The 21,657-nt window shown below is 42.3% G+C and overlaps 2 protein-coding genes and 3 non-coding genes across 12 annotated transcripts; 3 read left to right on the top strand and 2 right to left on the bottom strand.

The window, feature by feature from the left end:
• Positions 1-185: 185 nt before the first annotated feature.
• On the top strand, positions 186-12,882 carry LOC126983231 (uncharacterized). Of its 7 annotated transcripts, none has more exons than XM_050835865.1 (8): positions 186-264; positions 6,202-6,318; positions 7,010-7,137; positions 7,645-7,809; positions 8,289-9,067; positions 10,117-10,295; positions 11,450-11,583; positions 12,583-12,882. In XM_050835865.1, the coding sequence occupies exons 2-8, from the start codon at positions 6,213-6,215 to the stop codon at positions 12,880-12,882; spliced, it is 1,791 nt and encodes a 596-aa protein (XP_050691822.1). In that variant the 5' UTR covers positions 186-264; positions 6,202-6,212. The 7 variants fall into 7 exon arrangements, with proteins under 7 accessions (XP_050691822.1, XP_050691825.1, XP_050691824.1 ...); XM_050835868.1 differs by having other exon boundaries at positions 193-264; positions 6,206-6,318; XM_050835867.1 differs by lacking the exon at positions 186-264 and adding an exon at positions 1,986-2,009.
• Trnat-agu (transfer RNA threonine (anticodon AGU)) lies at positions 2,970-3,042 on the top strand. The gene has a single exon. It is a non-coding gene; the product is annotated as a tRNA-Thr (tRNA).
• Positions 3,881-3,997, bottom strand: Trnal-caa (transfer RNA leucine (anticodon CAA)). The gene is made up of 2 exons: positions 3,960-3,997; positions 3,881-3,925 (listed from the first exon to the last, which is right to left on the bottom strand). It is a non-coding gene; the product is annotated as a tRNA-Leu (tRNA).
• Positions 4,306-4,378, top strand: Trnat-agu (transfer RNA threonine (anticodon AGU)). The gene has a single exon. It is a non-coding gene; the product is annotated as a tRNA-Thr (tRNA).
• LOC126983232 (protein FRA10AC1 homolog) lies at positions 12,736-20,218 on the bottom strand. 2 transcript variants are annotated; one of them, XR_007735690.1, is made up of 7 exons: positions 20,050-20,218; positions 17,807-17,912; positions 16,863-17,025; positions 15,991-16,156; positions 14,985-15,148; positions 14,040-14,329; positions 12,736-12,884 (listed from the first exon to the last, which is right to left on the bottom strand). XR_007735690.1 is itself a non-coding variant. In XM_050835870.1 (7 exons), the coding sequence occupies exons 1-6, from the start codon at positions 20,059-20,061 to the stop codon at positions 14,049-14,051; spliced, it is 888 nt and encodes a 295-aa protein (XP_050691827.1). In that variant the 5' UTR covers positions 20,062-20,218; the 3' UTR covers positions 12,736-12,884; positions 14,040-14,048. The 2 variants fall into 2 exon arrangements, 1 of the variants encoding a protein (XP_050691827.1); XM_050835870.1 differs by having other exon boundaries at positions 14,989-15,148.
• Positions 20,219-21,657: the final 1,439 nt, after the last annotated feature.

Consider the following 21,657-nt stretch of genomic DNA (forward strand, 5'->3'; position numbering starts at 1 on the left):
GAAAATATGGCTTTCAATGAGTATCTAACAGTTAAACGTTCAGTACAGACGATTTTGAGTTTTAACATTTTTGCTTGTGTTTTATTATTATTATCACTCATAAATGCAACTTTTAATCCAGTTTTTACGGCTCATATCATTTTAATCTACTTTCGAATGCAATAACTTTCCAAACGTTGCCAGTCACGCACGAGTCACGGACGGGGAAAGTTGCGTCAAGGAAGCTCTCGAACTGGCAAGGGAAAACACCAGCAAGGCAACAAGGTAAAGTGATATGCTTGTCTTTTATTGGCTTATTTTAATGATTCCTCGTAGTGATTAGCATTTGAGGAGACACAGAAAGAAATGAGGTCGGCTACATACGCTTCCATCCCTCACTTCAACCACTTTCAAAGGCCAAACTAGCATTTGAGGAGACAGAGGAAGGAATGAGGGTCAACTATACTTTCAAAGGCCAAAAAAGAGATAAATCGGGTTCTGATGAGTGTTTTTTTTAGGTTCACGGTACAGAAGAAGGGCCAAACTGTTTGTCATTTACTGTTTATTTTAATGATTCCTCCGAGGTCAACCACTTTAAAAGGCCAAAAAAGAGATGATTTGGGTTCTATTTTATTATTTTTTATTTTTTTTAGGTTCACGGTACAGAAGAAGGACCAATTGCTTCTATCCCTCACGTCAACCACTTTAAAAGGCCCAAAAAGAGATGAATCGGGTTCTGAGGAGTGTTTTTTTTAGGTTCACGGTACAGAAGAAGGGCCAAACTGTTTGTCATTTACTGGTTTTTATTAATGCTTCCTCGTAGTGACTAGCATTTGAGGAGACAGAGGAAGGAATGAGGTCGGTATGCTTCCATCCCTTACGTCAACTATATAGGTCTTGCTGATGCTAATAGTTTGAGGATGAGTACAATTCAGCGCTTCTATTATCATGATTTCTAGCCTGCGGATGCATTGTGCCCTAATATTAAGACCCCTGAATCCTTCTCACACATAGACCTGCTTAGGGGGAATGTCATTTAATTAAGCAATGATTATGTGAAGGGTCATTTAGCTGCCCATACTTGAATTTCCCGACATTGAGTTCCTCTCTATATGCCACTCCCCGCCTAATCATACAAAATTAATCTGTCTAGTGCCGATCGATCTTTGTGTCATTAGCAAACTTTCTGACATCATTACTAATTCCTGTGTCAAAATCATTGATACATATGATAAATCGATGTGAACCTAATACCGACCCCAGTATAGGACCCCACTCGATCATTAACAACCCCATGCAGTCATTTTTTTTCCACTGATTTGAACTCTGCTTTCTAATGCTCAGTTCAAAACTTTCCCATATACTCTGTGAGCCTGTAATTTAAGCAACAACCAGTGGTGAGGAACTTCGTCGAGCAGTAATCGGTAATCCTACCCATAGCCTACTGCATGCTAGCATCAGCTCTACCTGTCTGAAGGATGTTGGTAACGATTCACCGTCAATCACGAGACACGCTCTTATTGATGTTTTGTGAAATCCACGTAAATCTGTTTGTACTGGCCGGCTGATGCATGAAAGTTGAACAGTTCGATTACTATAATAGCCACTTCTCTGAGGGGAGGGGAAGGAGTGTGAAAGCAGAAATTAGTAGTAGATTGGTTTTATTAAAGCTATAACAGAACGAACAACAGAAATGCTAATCATCATCCGAGATAGAATAAAACTACCAGTGGCGCAATGATATGGTTCTCGTTAATTGTTTATAGCCTATCACTCTCAGGGTATATACGTCATATTCTTAAATATTTCACATGAATGACATGGCTTTCCTAGGCGTTTTGACCATTTCCAGGGTTAGTTTTATGGCTCTGGTGGTAGTCTGGTCCTTCTTCGGCACCGTGCACATAAAAAAACACTCATTCGAACCCGATTCATTTGGGGGCCTTTGGAAGCAGTTGACGTGAGCGGTGGAAGCATCAGAGAATACATATTTAACAAGGCTTTCCTAGGCGTTTATAGGGCATTTCCAGGTATAGTTTTAAGGCGTTGGTGGTAGTTTGACCCTTTTACTGTACCGTGAACCTAAAAACACTCATTCGAACCCGATTCATCTCTATTTTGTCCTTTGGAAGTAGTTGATATGAGGTGGAAGGCCATATTTTTGGGGGGATTTCGGTCCCCAGGCAAACATATCTCGATTATGCGGTTTAGTTCTGGACACCTTACTGTAGAATGTATATCAATGTTTTAATCGATCGGTACAGAGAAGGGTGACGCGTACAAAGGTTATTCACGAGTTAAGAAAACTTATAAGGAAATAAATTAAGACGAATTAAGAAAATTAACTTTCCTCTTCAAAGGCGAAGAGAGCGAGGAGACTTTTTTCGAGGGTTATTAATGGATAAAGGGGGGATATTAATAAAGTTCTGATGGTAACAAGAGAAATCGAACCGGGTATACACGTAGTATAATGGGTTCAATTAAACTGGATAAATTCAGATTCAACAATTAAGGACATTGGCAAGAAGTGGTTTACCAACAGAGTGGTGGATAAGTGGAATTATATAAAAATAACATGCTTGCCAGTCATGTGGAGAGTGCCAATTTATCGTATGATAGACAAAAAAAATAAAATAAATAGTAATAATAATAATTCATGGATAGTGATGTTAGGTGGGGTTAGGTTCACTGAAGCTGCCTTGCATAGGACTACCGGCCTCTTGCAGACTCCTTATATTCTTATGTTCTTATGTCTTGTTCGCGGTGTTCTACGGCGAGCCGTTCATGTGCCAGCCGCGGGCCGCCGTGTGGCCTTCGCACGCCGCCGCTACCACCTGGCCGCTGCGAGCTGCGGACAACTTCTTTTCTTGTTAGTTATGCTATTTATACGCCAGGGTTATATGTTCAAGAAAGAACAACGATTTATACACGAAAAAGTAAAGTTTGTACAAATTAAATTTTTATAATGTTTATTAAAGGAGAAATTGCAAGCCTTCATAGCTCAGTGGCTAGAGCGCTGGTCTAGTAAACCAGAGGCCGGGAGTTCGATCCTCCCTGAAGGCACGTGGGATAAAATTGTTTTTCTTCACGAGTTTTACCAGGTGTCCGGCCGGGCTGTTGCAAGAAACACTTGGGAGGTAATCCTTGAGTTATGCAGCACTACGAAGAACGAGCTAGGCCGTTGGACCTCAGGGTTTGCTCCCCAAAGATTAGGTTTTACTTGACTCTGACATTTTCTGCCATGTGCGGGATTTGTAACAATAAACAGACAGTCTAAATACTGGAAATCAATTAATTAAAAGACTCTCGACTTGACAAATAAAAAAAAAATCTATCTTAGCCCGGAAAGCTTAGTCGTGAGAAGGGCTCTCGCTAGTTACGCTTGACTATAGACCCCAATGTTGTGTGGATGAAAAAACAATGAGAAGGGATGTTAAAACCACAATAACGCGGCCTAGTGTTCGTAGAGGAAAGCCAAACTTTATGTTAACGCTGGCCACACCACACCCACACCCACACCAAGCCTCCCAAGCCTCCCCCACAGCCGCCCGCAAGATGGGTCAACAGGGACAAGTGTACACACTACTCTGCAGGTGGCTACAGCTGCATGGGTGTTTCGGTGAGCCCTTAGCCTGGGAATCATCGCCCACCCTGACCAGCTGTTCATAATGCTGCTAAATGAGCAGCTCCCTTGTCAGATTCACCATATCTTTTCGTGTCAAAGACGCTTGCAGGAACAATAAATAAATAAATAATTTTCTCACCAGCCGCCGTAATAGCAGTAGCAGCATGAGATGGGTTACAGCGGGGCTTGCTACCTACCTGAGGGTGTCAAGGGATATGAATTGAATTGATTTCCAAGTGGAAAATAAAGGGTAACCAAGATGAAAAGCAAAAAGTGTGTCAGGAGTGGGATTCGAACCCACGCCCTCAAAGAGGACCAGAATGCCCACGCCCCTTCTATCGGAAGGGAAGGTTACCTTGAGTCTGGCGCCTTAGACCACTCGGCCATCCTGACCTGTGTTGAAGCTGGCAATGTTGAAATAATTTTATTGCTGTTTTAAAGTAACGATATATAGTAAATAAAGCGTGGGGGTTGCGTGTCCTGTGTGGCGAGATACATGTCGGGCCGGCGCCAGGCAACACTCCTGGCTCGGGGGCCGCCCCACACCTGCACGCAGGTGTGGGGCGGCCGGCGCGGGGGGCGGCCTTGTACGTGGCTCTGTCCCACTAATACATTGTCACTATCTTCATTAACCCAAAATAATAACCTTGGGATTAACAACATATTTCAAACTTTTATAATTTCCCGTATCCCTGCAGCGCGCCTCCATAGCTCAGTGGCTAGAGCGCTGGTCTAGTAAACCAGAGGCCGGGAGTTCGATCCTCCCTGGAGGCACTGTGGCCATTCGTTTTGTGGGACGGCTGTGTGTTGAGCGGCACTGATCTGCGGTCATCACTTCCTCGTGCAAGCAGAACAGACAGGAGATTAAGGATGAGCCAATAAAAATACTAAGATTTTTTTGTCTCAGGTTTCATGTCCGTGTATTTTTGTGGCAAGGATGGCTTAGTGTTATTGTGCGGGGGTTCTGCATCATAAAAGCATTGTGTCTGCCGTTAATAAGCGCTCGTAGGCAAGCTTTGGGCCCTCCACCGCTATAACATGAACCCGTATGTCAGTGTGTCAGTGCCGCGGAGAGCCTCGTGCGTCAGGCAGCGCGGCGGGGACCCAAACACGTGGCGCCGCGCGTACGACAACACCCCCAGGACACAGGTAAACAAACCCTTCATTCTCACTGCCAATGTTCCTGTTTTGATGTACTGGCGTGTAGTGGGTCATTGTTTTGCCACTGACACGCTAGGAGGCTTATGTTGTACCTTAATATTGTTCAAACTGTGGCAGCAAGATTAAAACAAACCCTTCAGCATCTCCACTAACCTTCCTATTGTAATGTATTGACGTGTATTGGGTCATAGTTTTGCCACTGACACGCTAGGAGGCTTATGTTGTACCTTAATATTGTTCAAACTGTGGCAGGAAGATTAAAAACAAACCCTTGACTAACACTGCCAACCTTCCTATTGTAATGTATTGACGTGTACATTGGGTCATAGTTTTTCCACTAACACGCTAGGAGGCTTATGTTGTACCTTAATTGTTCAAACTGTGGCAGGAAGATTAAAAACAAACCCTTGACTAACACTGCCAATCTTCCTATTTAATGTACTGACGTGTATTGGTTCATAGTTTTTCCACTGCCATGCTAGGAGGCTTATGTTGTACCTTAATATTGTTCAAACTGTGGCAGCAAGATAAAAAACAAACCCTTGACTAACACTGCCAATCTTCCTATTTTAATGTACTGACATGTATTGGTTCATAGTTTTACCACTGCCATGCTAGGAGGATTATATTTTACCTTAACTATGGGAACGAGATTATGCACCAGTCAGCCAACCAATATCCCAGGCCGATGTAGATGATGGTTTTGATGTTTTGATAATATTCTTAGTTGCTTGGCCTACCTGGACTGGTCATTTGGTTACTATTGTTATTTTGTTGTTTTGATCATTGCCGAATATACAAGTTAGGAGTTAAGATGTGCTGCATTCCATCTTACAAGCAATATTAGAAGCAGTTGTGTGTATTTTTGCCACTTGATCATCCCAGTGCCATTGTTCTAGACCCTGTTTCTGAAAGCAAGACAGTTAACATAAATTTTGTTCACAGCAAACTAGTTAATGTCACTCAGATCCTATTTCCCTTTACTCAGCTGGTCTATTCACCTACTGGGCTTCCGCAACTCAAGGCAGGGCAGGCCACACTCCATAGTTGTGTCAGTCTTTAATTGTATTACAACCAAATGGAGCACAATGATGTGTATACAGGCTGGAAAGTGCGCCACCTCCTTTCACCATTGATGTTCTTCCTTCATTCCCTCACTGACTTCTTTCTACCATCCATGTTCTTACTCTGTTCTCTCAGTGGCTTCTCTCAACTATCCATATATTACATCCATTCCCCTGCTAACTTCCCCTTTACCAATCATTATTGTCCTCCATTCTCTCACTAACTTTCCTCTTCTTACCTACCACATCCTTCTCTTATTAAGCTAAGCACACAATTACAAAACACATTTCTCTAGACTTAGATTTTGGTCACTGAAATTAAAATTGTTCCCCATTTTATTATTCTCTAAAGTGATGATTTTTTTTACCCAGGAAGAGTCATAATGGAGACGTGTTTGACCTCATTTGTGAGCAGCTTCCTCCAGTGCGTGTTGGGGGAGCCGCCCTCACAGGCACAGCTGGACCTGTTCCTGGCTGTGGCCCGCAGAGGTGAGGGTTTGGGCCAGGGGGTGGGGGTGAGGGTTGGGTGGGTGCTGCTGCCACTCACTCAGGTGTCACAACATAGGCCAGGGTTTGCAAGGAAGTTTGGGGTCATATGGAAGTTAGGATTCTAAAGTTGTAAAATTAACTTTTTTCTAATTTTAATTCATCAAAGAAATATGAGCCCTAAGTCCTCCAAGAAAACAATCATTTGTAAGTAAGTTATTCTATGAGTTAAATACGTCAAAGTAATGCCTGCCTACTTGTTTGCTAATACTGAATGGAAGCTGTAAGTCATCTAAGAAGTTGAATTAAGTGTATTGTTAAGTCCAAAAGTCTGATGGTATTGAAAGAAGATATTCAAATCATTTATGAAGTTAACTATGTTGTTAGTGTCCAAATAGCGGATAAAATTGAAGGAAAAAATAAGTTGCATTATGTACTAGTGTGATGCATAAAGGCAGTTTAAAAAGTGGAAAGTATGGTGTGAATGTTTAAATATCTGCTCAACTGAAGAAAACAAATAAGTTGAAAGAAGTATATTGTGATAAATAAAGGTACAATTTTACAAAGATTTTTTGGCACTAAGTAATCCTTTCTAGGCAGTGAGTAGCGGGCTTTTTTTCACATTTGTTACTTTTTTTTTATGCCCTCTGCTGTAAAAAAAAAAAAAAAATGATAATCCTTTCTGGTTGTGCAGCGGACTATGAGAAGCTGACCAAAGGGGACTTCATCATCCCCCTCAACTCCCCCAAGCTGCGGGAGGTGGCCGACCCCAACACACCCTTCGGAAACTTCATCCACAACCCCACCGAGGACAACCTCAAGGTGGGCAGATTCTTAGGGCTTTGTGTCACTTCATATGATAATGCTGATAAAATGTGGCTTTGAAATTTTTTATCTACAACTCTCATGATAAATTTGTATGATCTGGATAAAGCATTTCCTCTCCTTTGCTGTGATAAAAAATGATATCATAAGTATGGAGCCTTGGTTAACCCGGTAGCAGCAGGGATCATGTTTCTTAATGCATCACTCACACAAACCATTTCATAATATATATCAAAGCATTTGTGATCAGATTATGTATCATCTATTTTGGGGGGTTTATATCATGGCACAAATTTGGCCTCTCGCTGCTACTGGGTTAAGGACTGTTGTTGATTGATTGATGGCAAAAGTGATCATAAATGCTACTGCTGTGGATAGTATATGCTTAATTTGTCCTTTTCATTTCACTTGTATGTCATCTTTTATGCTTTGTGACCCATGGCTACTGCAGGGGCCCCAAGCAGCCTTTTCTTTTTATAAGAGCTAAAAATCGTCTTGCTTCAGATGGTGGAGCGAGCCCTGGAGGCGTGTCGGCTGCCGGTGGGGAAGGTGTGCGTGCAGAACAAGATGCTGCGGATCCACCTGGACCACCCCCAGGTGATGAAGACCTTTCTGCCGAGGGTGGCCAGGGAGGGGCTCAGGTACGGGGCCAACGCACTGCTCAAACAGGTGAGTCATGCAATAAACAGGAAAAAAAAGATTCACCATATGGGGTTTTGGTGAAATGGGGCTTTTTCATTTTCTGTTTTGTTGACCCTGAGCTGCTTCCATTGCTGTACTATATAAAAATGAACAATTTGTGCAGATGATTAGTATTTAACTCTGTAGCAGCGGGGATCATGTTTCTTAATGGTCCCTCCAGGCGAGAAAAATGAGAAAAAATCACCCCTCACACAAACCATTTCATAATATATATCAAAGGATTTGTAATCAGATTATGTATCATCTATTTTGGGGGGTTTATATCAAGGCACAAACTTGGCCTGTCACTGCTGCACGGTAAAGCCACAAATTTGGCCCGTCGCTGCTTCCGGGTTAATCGTATATGAACGTTTTGGAATTGATCTTTTGGCAGGTTTGTGTCATGCTAATATATGCTTGTAAAAAAACGATAGAAAGAAAGAAAGAAAAGATCTATCTCCCTCCAGGTTCCTATTGTGCTGAGTCATTACGCTGCACAAAGGGAGCACGCTGGCCTGAAGTACACACGTGGCATCAAGCTAGCAAACCACATCACCAGGATACTCGAGTTCTGTGGCGCCAGCGTGGATGCCAGCGACACGACTACCAGCGGGACGGGGCCGGAGAGCAAGGACGAGGAGTATATGATTGTGAGCCGCGAGGAGTGTGAACCAGAGGCAGCCTGTCCATTGGCCTCAGAACCACAAGACTCACAGAACCCACAACATAGTAGACTCCCAGGGACATCAGTGAACCCAGCGAGTTATTGCGTTGTGAATGAGAGAGAGTCTGCCAAGGGTCTTCCTGGGCATATGTGTGGCGACGCAGTGAGACAGAAGCTGCTGGTTGATGGAGGGTTAGACTCACCTCCTGAGAGACAGGTAGACAGCAGTAACGAGGCTTCAGGTGTGAGTGGTGAAATGTATGTTATGTGTGCACCGAGTAATGAGGTCGTGACAACGGAAACCCAGACTCCTTATTACTGTGTGAGTGAGAGACTTGAGTGGCCGGAGAAGGCTGACGCAGAGAGACAAACAGATGAGACGAAGGGAGAGGAACACAGTGCACAGTTGACCCAAGATGAAACACAGAGACAGAAAGAAAGAAGACCCTCAGATGTGATAGAGTTTGTAATCACAGACAGCATGAAGGGAATACAAAACAGTCCATGGGTGTATCAGTACTTTGGGGTGGTGGACGGCAAGACTGGGAACCCCTGGACCGGATCTGTAGAGGAATATTGTAGGTAAGCTTTGTGTTATTCTTAAAGTCCGGTACCATTATATTTGATGACAAGTGAACATACATTAACCTCTTGGATGTGGCCCACCTACAGGAATGGAACAAAAAGTGCCTGCTACAATTCAAAGAAGAAAAATGTAAAGTCATGCACATTGGGAGGGGAAATCCAGCATACCAATACCACATGGGAAACACTCCACTATCCACCACAGAGGCAGATAAAGACCTGGGAATATCATGTTACCAGGCTACCAGTGAAGGCAAAATCCGTGCCAATCGCAGTGGAGGGGTTAAAGAAAGTAGATTGGGGAGATATACACATTCAAGATAAAAGTTCTAAGTTTATATGAAGAGAACATCTGTTTTCTTGCAGGTTGTTGTGATGTTTGAGCTTTGGAACTTTTTTCATAGGAAGTGTGTGTGGCAGGAAGGTCATCAATTCTTGTTCCTTGTAACCATTAATTCTTTTCCTCCCAACCTATCCATATTTTTTCTAACCCCTTCAATTTACTACTCTTTTGTGTGTGATTCTTAACCCGGTAGCAGCGAGGATCATGTTTCTTAATGGTCCCTCTAAGCGAGAAAAATAAGAAAAAATCATCACTCACACAAACCATTTCATAATATATATCAAAGCATTTGTGATCAGTTTATGTATCATCTATTTTTTGGGGTTAAAATCATGGCACAAATTTGGCCTGTTGCTGCTACACGGTAAAGCCACAAATTTGGCCCGTCGCTGCTACCGGGTTAACTAGTATCATGGTATTATTTCTTTTTTATTTGTAGCATTATTAACTTGCCCATATCCATTCAGTTTCTTTTCAGAACAGCTTCTAACCTGATTTTATAACTTTTTCTGTGATTCTTATATATTATTTTGATGTTTTTTTCATTTTTAGGAGTCTTCACTTGCCCATATCCACATATTCACAATCTTTCTTGTTCTTCTTTTCACAACACATATACACGAATGTACACAAAATCAAACCCCTCACCACCACCCCTGCCATCGCACATTACACAACCCTCACGACCACTCCTCGCCCTCAGGATACTTACTGAGGAGCTGAAACGAACCTCCGAGATGAGACACGGGGATATGGACGGCTCCGATCGTGCAGCGTTTCTTGAGGAGCAGACCCAGCGATGCCTCACCCTACAGCTCCTCATGCCCAGCCACTCCAGCCAGCTCAGGGTGGAGGTGGATGGGGACACACACAACGTTAAAGGTACCATAGAGTGTTGGACTGTATGAAGGGGGAAGGGGACACACTCGGCACAAAAGATAAGCGTTAGACTGTAGGAGAGCAAAACGATACGCTAAAGATAAGAATGTTGGAATGTATGAAGGGGACAGCGACACACACAACAGTAAAGGTACCATGAGAGTGTTGGACTGTATGATGTGGATGAAGGCTATACATCATCATCATCATCATCATCGTTTAATGTCTATTTATTCCCTATGGTGGGGTTGGACGGGATATGAACCTCCTCCACTGTTGCCGGTTCATAGCCATTTCTTCCGTGATGTTCAGCTTCCTCATATCTTCCTCCACCACCTTTCTCTACGTCTTCCTTGGCCTTCCTGGTGGTCTTTGCCCTCTACCTCAAAATTCAGTGCACGTCTCAGGATGTGTTCTGAGACGTGCACTGAAGTTTGAGGTAGAGGGCAGAAGACCACCAGGAAGGCCAAGGAAGACGTTCATAGGAAGAATACATAGGAAGAACAGACACCAGAAGACCGTGGAGAAAGGCTTTACAGATGGAGGCTATACAGAGTGATCTAAACAAAGAGAAGGCCCACCCATGCACACCACACAGATATGAATGCTAATACTGGAAGGGTGTGTAAGAATAGACATAGATACACTAATAGAAAGCTATCGTCTTAACCCCTTGACTGCGGAATTCCTACAAGAAGACCAAGCTATAGAAATAGAACAAAAAGTCGCTGCTACAATTCAGTGAAGAAAAATGTAAAGTCCTGCACCTGCATACCAGTACTGCATAGAACACTCCATAAGCCACCAGAGGCAGAGAAAGACCTGGGAGTATATGTTACCAGGCTACCAGTGAAGGCGAAATCCTTGACAATCACAGTGGGCGGGTTAAATCTAGGTACTATTGGCCAAAGCAGCTGCAACACTGGGCTATTTTTGTTTATTCTCTATCTTGCCTTTGAGCTGCTTCCTTTACTGTAAAAACAAAAACACAAACAACCAGCATGCATGTATAAATAACACTCTGTATACAGTTACAATCTAAAGAAGCAGAAGGACCAGCTGCTTGCACCATATAGATACGAGTGCTATTAGTGGAAGGGTGTGTATGAAATGTGAATTGCTAAAGATACGCTTATACAAAGTTATCATCGTTTCAGAGGCTGCCTTCATGCTGTACAACTATGCCCGCCTGTGCTCCATCTTCGACCACTTTGAGCAGTGTGTCCAGCAGGAGGAAGTGGCCCCCCTCCCCCCTGCTGAGGATGTGGACTTCTCTCTCCTCAAGCATGATGTAAGTTCTCCTTTCCATACAGTAAAGTCCTAATACAAACATGAAAAATAGCTCATCTTCTTTCTTTTGGCGGCATTTTACTCATGTTCATCAAGGGTTGTGGCTTGGGGATTAAGACCGGATGTCCTATTTCAAGCTTGCGAGAAAGTACTGTATTTCCCGCCATATAAGACACACCGGAGTATAAGACGCACCTATGATTTTGGTGGCATTTTACTCATGTTCATCTAGGGTGGGCCATGGTTTGGGGTTAAGACTGGATGCCCTATTTCAAGCTTGCGAGAAAGTACTGTATTTCCCGCCATATAAGACACACCGGAGTATAAGGCGCACCTATGATTTTGGTGGCATTTTACTCATGTTCATCTAGGGTGGGCCGTGGCTTGGGGTTAAGACTGGATGCCCTATTTCAAGCTTACGAGAAAGTACTGTATTTCCCACCATATGAGACACACCGGAGTATAAGACGCACCCATGATTTTGCTGGCTTTTTACTCATGTTCATCTAGGATCATGGTTGGGGTTAAGACTGGGTGTCCTTTTTCAAGCTTATGAGAAAGAATGACATCTGGGAACTGCTGCTTGACTGGTTTCAATACCATGACATAACAGAGTCTCTCTTTGAAGAACACATATTTTTGCAGCAACACATGAACAATATGGAAAGAAAATGGCAAATTAGCCGAGATAGTTTATTTCAAGAATAACTTAGCCATTTGCCAACAACAATAGAAATAAAAGAAAAACAATTCATGCATCCAGTTTACATTGTGCAGTTTTTTATTTATTTTTTATTTATTTATTTATTTATTTTTACGTGAACGCCTATAACGCTGGTAGGCTCTCTTGAGGGGCCTGGATGGTAGTCAGCCCCAGCCCGTCATGGCGCAGGCAAGTGTTTATAGTGGTGCCATTAATGGATATACACACACTCACATACACCCACATATATACACACACACTATTCATTCCCCCATTCACATACATCTCCCCCAATAGGAGGAGTGGGAGCTGGTGTGGCTGTACATCCTCCGCTGGCCTGAGCTCCTCCAAGACGTGGCCTCGGGAGTCACGGCTGGCACCAGGAAACCCAAGAGTGGCCAGGTGGCACGTTTCCTCTACTCGCTGAGCCACAGGTGGAGCGAGTACTACGGCAGACACCAGGTGGTCCCGGAGGGCTTCCTGCCGCACCTCCTCCCCCTCATGCACGCGCGCCTCCACCTCCTCAGCTCCCTCCACGCTGTCATGCGCTCCTGCTTCTCCGTCCTTGGGGTCACGACACTCCCCTCCTACATGTGAACCTGGAGCAGAGGTGATGTGTGGTGGTGTTAGTTTTTATTATCATTATTATTTATTATTTAATTTAACATCATGTCATTATATCTATTTCAGAGCTGTGTACATTTTTTGGGAATAAATTTTTTCCATGTGTTTTCCAGTACATTTTAGTATATTTCTTTTTTTGGGGGGGATAAGTAATTCATTAAACTTTATTAGTGTTGTATATCATTGTTTGAACACCTCTTTACAGCGAGGGATTGTTGTGTCAGTATAAATGGTCCATATTCAATCACTCCTGCTTGGTGATTTGATATATATGTGTGTGTGTATATATAGAGATTCTGTTGGTGGATTTCAATGATGTCTATATTCTATGTTATTTTTCTTCTTCAGTGTGGACTATTATTTGTTAGGAAGTTTGTTTCAGTTATGGATGACCTCATATTTTTAACTTCCGTGCTCATGTAAGGAGAAACCCTCACTTCATCTTTGTGTGGAAGGCATGAATGGGCTCCTGGATTTCCTTACTTGTATATAACTTCACGTATGATTATTACTAAGTGATGACATGTACTGTGAGTCTGGCATTTCCCTTCTTTTGTTCTCTTTGACTTGATTTTTCTCTATTTTTTCTTTCTCATATTTTGTCGTCTCATTTATTCTTTCACCTTTTCATTCTTTCTCCACTTACCTTATTTCCTTTATATTTTATCTTTTCTTCCCTTGAGCTAAAAACTACAAAATAAAACCAGTGGCACAAGACTCAAGCCTTTTCCCTAAACATATCTAAAAAGTATGGAGATTATGAATTGATGATTAGTTCCTCTGATTAGTGGTTCCGTGGGTACAGTGCTCGGATTGTGACTACGTCCTTTTGAAACTGAAACCTGATAGTCTATTTTCTTCACCTGGCAATCACCTGAACCCCTTGACTGCAGATTTCCTACAAGAAGACATCACCAAGCTACAGGAGTGGAATAAAAAGTGGCTGCTACAATTCAATGAAGAAAAATGTAAAGTCATGCACCTTGGGAGGGAATATCCAGCATACCAATACCACATGGGAAACACTCCACTATCCACCACGAAGGCAGAGAAATACTTGGGAGTATATGTTACCAGGCTATCAGTGAAGGTGAAATCCGTGCCAATTCCAAAGGACAGGTTAAGCTTACCTGTTTGATTCATAGGAACAGGTCCTCCAGGTACTCTTCAAACTCCTCCTCGCGGCTCTTATCATCAGGTAACTTCGCCGGGCCCTTCCATATGTCCTCCGCCTTCTGTGCTTCGCTTGTTGCTGAACTTTCATCTTTCTCTTCCTCTGCCGCTGCTTCGTCCTTCTTGCTCTTCCTCTTGGAGTCCTTCCTGCTCGAGTCGTCTTTGTTTTTCCGCTTCCTGTTCTTCCGCGTCACCTCTTTCCTCTTGTGGTGGTAGTTCACTTTGTAGGAGCAGTAGTGGCAGAGTCCTGTGGGGCATATGAGTCTTTGTATTATAACTTAAGGACACAGATCAAGGGCTAAAAAGAAGAAAGATGATAAACGACAGCAGCATTACATCTGTCTACAGGAAACCATGTTCTCTCAGATTGGCCAAGTCAGGAGTCTCCAGTCCTTCCTGTTTATCCATCACACAGACTAACAAACATGGACAAGTATCAAGGAGAATCAATACCAAGGAGAATAGGATTTACCATCAATATGAGCATAACTAACTGATGAATGCAAGGAGAATTAATAAGAGAGAATAGGATATAACATCAATTAGAGCATAACTAACTGATGAATGCAAGGAGAATTAATAAGAGAGAATAGTATATAACATCAATTAGAGCATAACTAACTGATGAATGCAAGGAGAATCAATGAGAGAATAGGATATACCATCAATAAGAGCATAACTAACTGATGAATGCAAGGAGAATCAATAAGAGAGAATAGTATATAACATCAATTAGAGCATAACTAACTGATGAATGCAAGGAGAATCAATGAGAGAATAGGATATACCATCAATATGAGCATAACTTACTGATGAATGCAAAGATAAATATATAGTCAGGAACTTTTAAAACAACAACAATGAATGATGAGGGGAAGCATGAGGGAAGCATTAGTTAATACCAACTCAGCTTGACGAGGGCATTCTTCTTGGCTCCTTGCTCCTGATACGAAAAGTTCATCTCCCAGGTCCTCAGCCCCTCCTGCTCGCTGCACCTCTTCTCCCCACACGTGAACTGACCCTTGCCGGATATCACCTCCTTCTCGACCCTCCACCTCATGCCCACCTAAAGGGATATTCCAGTAAGATGACAGTGATTGACCTACTCTGTTCCTATATAATTTTTTACAGCATGCAGCTCAAGGAAATGAATGAAAATAGAAAAAGAAAAAAAGCCTGCCCTGTCGCTGCTCCCCCAAAATCGAAAAGTGTAAGGATATCCACATTCATACAGATATTGATTTAGTGGTTGATCTACCTTATTCCTACATAATTTTTTGCAGCAAAGGAGACAGCTCAAGGGTGAAAAGAAGATACAGAATAAAGCCCTCAATGTTGCTACTCTCCTAAAGTGAAAAATAAAAGGATAATCAAATTCAACATATCTATTCCAAATGTAACCCCTCAACAGTCTGCTCCCTTTGTTGTTACGCTCATACCAAAACTCTCACATTTCCATTCATACACATATCTATTACCCCTGATACAGTTCGGAGAGCTTTATAGACTTCCTTTCTTCAAAACTATCCAAACATAACACTGAGAACATGCCAGCATTGCCTCTTCTGGTTTGTCTTCTCTTTTAGTGGAAGGGGTCATAGATGCATTTGTCAATCATTATACAACTTGACTATATGGTTAAAAAATAGCTGAAACCCTCCTTCCAGCAACACTAATGCAACTCCCACAAGCCCCCAGTCCTGCATATCCTAGTTCTCTTTATAGTGGGAGAGGTCATAGATACATCACACTCCTTATAAAACTTGTCCATAGGCTTAAAAATATTTGAAACCTTCCTTCTAGCAACACTAATGCAATGACTTGTCTATGGGCTTGAAAATACTTGAAATCTTCCTTCCAGCAAAACTACACTAACCTAACTCTCACAAGCTGCTATTATTGCCTTGCCTTGTTCTCCTTGTAACGGGAAAGGTCACAGATGCAGTACTCCTTGAACAGCTTGTCGTAGTACTTCTTGGCCAGCTGCTGTTCCCACGTCTCCGGAGTGTCCGAGCTCTCCCACAGGAACTGGTGATTCTCCCTTATGACGTCGATGTCTTTCTTGTCTTTAGAGCTTTAGTAGGACAGAAAGGGTGTGTTTTAGCTGTTATGTTAACTTGTAGTAGTAATCAAACTGGGAAAAATTTGGATATCCTTATATTTTGGAGTTGTGGCAGAATAGCAAGCTTTTTTTCTATGCTATATATTTTGCCCTTGAGCTGTCTCCACTGCAGTAAAAAAAGAAAAAAAGAAAAAAGGAATATCAAGAGGGAAAACATCATTAGCTCAACAGCAAAATAATGGCAAAGGAATATCAAGAACAGAATGATGAGTGAGAAAAAACATTATCATAAGCTTGACAGCAAAATAATGGCAAAGGAATATCAAGAACAAAATGATGAGTGAGAAAAAAAGAAAAAGAAAAAACATAACCTAGGGAGCTTGTCTGTGAGATACTGATGTGTCTGGCTGGTGGAAAAATAACCATGACAAACTAAATACTCTCTTTCGGCCACCTCTTTGGATTATTTTTAGGAGCAGCGAGTAGCGGGCTTTTTTTTATTATTGTTTCCCTTTTTTGTGTGCCCTTGAGCTGTCTCCTTTGTTGTAAAAAAATAAAAATAAATAATCAAGAAAAAAAAGAAAAAAGAAAGGTAAAAAGTCAAGTTCTTCCCAGTCTTACAAAGTCTTTCTAATCTTACAAGAAAAAATTAGACCAGGAAACAAAATACTTAGTGAGAAAAAACATGATAATACGAGACTGTTTGTGTGGTACTGACGCGTCTCGCTGGAGGAAGGCGGTGCTGCCAGGGTGGTAGAGGACATAGTGGTTGATGAGCATCTTGTGGCGCTCGTAGGCCGTCATGTTGGACATCTGGTAGCGCAGCCGCCGCCCCTCCTCCAGGCTCGCCATGTCCGCCAGGGTGGAGCGATTCGGCAGCCCTGCATGTGTACAGGGGACGTCATTCATTAGCTTGTATTAACCCTGTAGCAGCAGGGATCATGTTTCTTAATGGTCCCTCCAAGCGAGAAAAATGAGAAAAAATCACCCCTCACACAAACCATTTCATAATATATATCAAAGCAGTTGTGATCAGATTATGTATCATCTATTTTTGGGGGTTTATTTCATAGCACAAATGTGGCCCGTCGCTGCTACACGGTAAAGCCACAAATTTGGCCCGTCGCTGCTACTGGGTTAAGTCAGGTGGAGAGTGTTACAATGGGGATTTGCTTTAAAGGATTGATAGCTTGTTGTGTAGCTAAATAAAGTTTGGCTTCTACACCTTGAAAGTGAAAAACACTCATGAGAACCCAACTAATCTCCTTTGTGGCCAGGGGCATCCACAGGAATTTATATCATGGGGGACAAAGCCATTAGGTTTAAGGTTCTATACATATAAACATCAAATTTCATATTTTCAATGGTTATCCACAAGGCAACAGCACATACAATTAATTACCAATAACTGCAGCACCAAGTGTTCTGAGTTTTTGAAAATATTAATTATTATAATTTGCAAATGAGAGTGAATGGGAATATAACATATGTATTTCTAAGGAGAGACAACTGAACCTCCCATGCCCCCCTTTAGACGCCAATGTTTGTGGCCTTGGGAAATATTTGTTGTGAGAGCCGAAAGCATATGGGAAAAGAACTGTCTGTGAGTAGTGACTCCCTTGCCTCACTACCATCACTACATGGGCAAGCCTGCACACATACCTTGCCTTGCACCTTTGTCACAATACATGATGGCATGGCGCTCCTGCTGCTTCTTACGCAGCTTGATGTCTTCCTCAAAGGCTGAGTCATAGCCAGTGGTTGAATTCTGGAGGAAAGAAATAGAGTAATAACATTGGAAAATGTTAATTGGCTGTATGTTGCCAGGATTGGGTCAATTACTTTGATAGCTGGCTTGCAAAGTGAAGCTCTCATCATTCTCCATATTACCACCTCTGTTCATGTTTAATGACGAGATTTTCTACTCTCTCGGTCCCACACTTCCTCTGCGTGTATTGAAACACACGAGAAATTAATCACAACAAGGAGAGGGTATTCGCTGGCTGCCTGGGATTGAACCCGCGACCAACGTGACGTGAGAGCCACTCCTTACCGAGTTGGCCAAAGAGGTACCCCACTGGCTAAGAGGGTTATGGGAGGCTTGTTCATCAGGCCGTCGCCGCACTACACATGTACATCCAATGTGGTAATTATCTATAACCTCACCCGTTTCAATGGCACATGAAACTTTATTTCTGAGCTTTGACGTGTTTTTAATATATCTGCCAACTATCGAGGAGATGGTGCCTGAGTTGTCAATGTGTGGGCACAGCTTCCAGGAGGACCCAGGTTCATGTCCTATCCACTGCCACAAGCTGACAATTTTTAGTCACAGCCGAGTGGCCTAAGACTACCCACATGCTGACCTGAAGACCACCTATCAACCTGGACTGTAGATTCTCCCTCCAAAAAGAGGATCAAAGATGAGCTTCAGGGGACAGCATGAGCCAAGCAAGATAGCACCACTATAAACATATAGTGTTGTGTTGTGTAGTTCTTTTGACTGAAATTGAAAGGACTCGTAACATAACCGATCATGACTATTAATTAGTGTTTGTATTCGAAGATAAATTGTGTGTGATAAATGTTCAGTGAGTTGGAAATAATCGTTGGATATTTAACTGTGACACTATAAAGGAAATATCAGACATATGAAAATTAAACTAATGGTTATTTGTGATACTGTAAAAAGGAAAGATATTGGTATTAGTACGAACCTAAGCACGGCCAAGTGACTATGATGATGCTAAGTTAATTAAAAGGACATCAGTAGGCTATTCATGAAATAAATTAAGGCTCACTCACTCACTCACTACGACGTTTGGGAATAAGTGCATTGAGGATTATTATTGAGGCTAACATTGTAATTGTTGAGGGCCCTGCGGAGCACTGCGCTAGCAAAGGAGCGGGGCCTGAAACCTCATCAACAGTAAATGGTAAACGCTTGCCGACCATACCCACCAAGAAATCCTACTGGCACCATAGGCAGAATGTTAAAAAAAAACCTTCTACGTGGAAATCAATAGTTTTCAGAAATTCCCTCACCCAAACTAGTGATATCTATTAGTAAAATAAAACAAATTAATAACAAACATCAAAACTCACCAAAAATAAGTTCCCTTCTCACAATACACAGAAACTAGGAAAGATAAGCATGTATGCCCTCACTAGACCATGAAGGAGCCAGACTCTGCTAGTACTGGAGTTGAGCTTCTGCCTCAAAAAATTACTCAAAAAATCTAACATCCTCCTTATCCTAGTGCATCAAGACGCCTCTCTGCCCGAAATTTACCTCTCTTTACTTTTATGAGAGTGGTGAGTAGCGGGCTTTTATTTTCGTCTCCTTTTTGTTGCCCTTGAGCTGTGTCCTCTGATGTAAAAAAATAAAAATAAATAAATTGGGGGACTTCGCCACCACCTAGACCACCCCTCATTTTAATCTAATCAGACATAACACAGCCCCATAATGGAAAGGTTTGGCTTCTCTCACTCAGCTGGTTCTGTGGGAAATTGTTATACAGGAAAGTGATTGATTGATAGTTTATTGTTGCAAGTAAAACAACAAAGGAGAAGGGAGGAGCATGCCATCCCAACCCCCAGGCAGGACAGAGTGTGATTATACAACTAAGGATACATGTGGAAGTAGCACCAGGAAACTAAAAAGATATACAATGGTAGGGAACAAATGCAAAAATAAATAAATAAATAAATAAAGGCCTTGAATTAGTGTAGAGCATGATGATATATGGGAAAAATTGTCAAACTCCAGAGTACGACGGGTGAAAAACTAGATAAATACACCTCCAAGGCAAATTTGTCCAGTATAATTAACAAGGCAAACTAATTATCAGCTGATCTGGTCTGAGGTGTTCCACTTACATAAATATACCATGCCAGCGCCTCACCTTCAGTGCCATGGTTGAAAAGAAGGTTGACGCAGGTCCCTTATCCTTAACGGTGACGAGACTAATCCACGTCGAGGTGTGACAGGAGGGTTTTTGAGGCTAACACGCAATCAGAAAAAAAAACACCCTTCCCTGCCACCCCTTGGTCTTGGTCTTGTTTGTTTACGTTTGTGCTTCCGCCGCGCGCCGCCAGGGGGACGCGCGGCCCATGGAGGTAGAATTGGTGGAGTCGACACGGCCCGCTAATCCCATTCATTGAGGTCAACCCGACGAACTGTCAAATTTACGGCCAAAAGATGGGGGTGGGCGAGCCTGACCTGACAACACCTGACACCTGGCCGTAAAAATGACATCTCGGGCGGATTCACCTAATTGGGGTGATGCCGACTCCACCAATTCTACCTCCATGGTCGGGCACCGTTGCCAGATTTTCGTACTCAGAGCATAGTATTTACCGGTTTCTGACGCCTAACTAATACCAAGAAACATCAGGAATTAACTATATTGGGGTCCACGAGAGAGTTTTTGGGTCGGAAGTCGGTAAATATAACAGGCTGAGTACGACAATCTGGCAACGTTGCTGATTAGGATGAGGAAAGGTACTGGGACATGGTGAACCAGGTGAAGGGGCAGGATTAGGGAGATAATGATTGATGGTTGACGAGTGTTTTGTATGCAAGAATTTTGATGTTTGTGTGGCCCTGATGCTGCTCACGTGTGTTCCATGGCGTGTCTGCTGAGATGTGTACGTCCAGGTATTTGTGTGATTGATTGATAGTTTATTGTTGCAGGTAAACAACAAGGGAGAAGGGAGGAACATGCCATCCCAACCCCCAGAAGAGACAGTGTTTAGGTTTGAGAGACAGTGTTTAGATTTGTGACTGAAAGCTAGAAACAAAGAGTGACAACTATTTCGAGTATAATAAAGGAAGGAAGAGAAACATAGAAGTGACTTAAGAAACAATGCAGAGAGTTAGCAGAGGTCTAAAGAAGACTATTACACCATGATGTCTTTGAAGTTACGATATACGGTCACTTGAAAACATTTTGGACTGAAAGCTAGAAACAAAGAGTGAGAACTGTTTCGAGTATAATAAAGGAAGGAAGAGAAAAATAGAAGAGACCTAAGAGACAATGCAAAGAGTCAGTATAGAGGTCTAAAGAAGACTATTACACCATGGCGCTTTTGAAGTTACGATACGGTTACTTGAAAACATTTTGGACTGAAAGCTAGAAACAGAGAGTGAGAGGAAGGAAGAGAAGAATAGAAGAGACCTAAGAAACAATGCAGAGAGTTAGCAGAGGTCTAAAGAAGAGGGATATTTCACCATGATGCCTTTGAAGTTAAGATATAATCACCTGAAAACATTTTGGACTGAAAGCTAGAAACAGAAAGTGAAAATTACATCGAATATAAAAGGAAGGAAGAGAAATATAGAAGAGACCTAAGAAGCAATGCAAAGTGTCAGTATAGGTCTAAAGAAGGCAGGTGATAAGGAGACCCAGAGTTTATTTATTATATATCTATTTTTTTAAGGTTTCTTGTAATTGTGCTTGCCTGGCTGTCCCTTCCATAACCGATCTGGGCGCCTTTTAAACAATGTAACA

Source organism: Eriocheir sinensis, chromosome 53 (genome assembly GCF_024679095.1).
Source record: "Eriocheir sinensis breed Jianghai 21 chromosome 53, ASM2467909v1, whole genome shotgun sequence".
Lineage (NCBI taxonomy): Eukaryota > Metazoa > Arthropoda > Malacostraca > Decapoda > Varunidae > Eriocheir > Eriocheir sinensis.

Bases quoted from the DNA above. Each gene is read 5' to 3' on its own strand.
- LOC126983231 (XM_050835863.1), top strand. From the start codon at position 4,653: ATGTCAGTGTGTCAGTGCCGCGGAGAGCCTCGTGCGTCAGGCAGCGCG. The intron at 4,754-6,205 runs GTAAACAAACCC...TTACCCAGGAAG, and splicing joins ACAACACCCCCAGGACACAG to AGTCATAATGGAGACGTGTT. The intron at 10,296-11,449 runs GTACCATAGAGT...TCATCGTTTCAG, and splicing joins GGACACACACAACGTTAAAG to AGGCTGCCTTCATGCTGTAC.
- LOC126983232 (XM_050835870.1), bottom strand. The intron at 15,149-15,990 runs GCAAGGCAATAA...ATATCCCTTTAG, and splicing joins CCCGTTACAAGGAGAACAAG to GTGGGCATGAGGTGGAGGGT. The intron at 14,330-14,988 runs GTTGGTATTAAC...TATGCCCCACAG, and splicing joins GAATGCCCTCGTCAAGCTGA to GACTCTGCCACTACTGCTCC.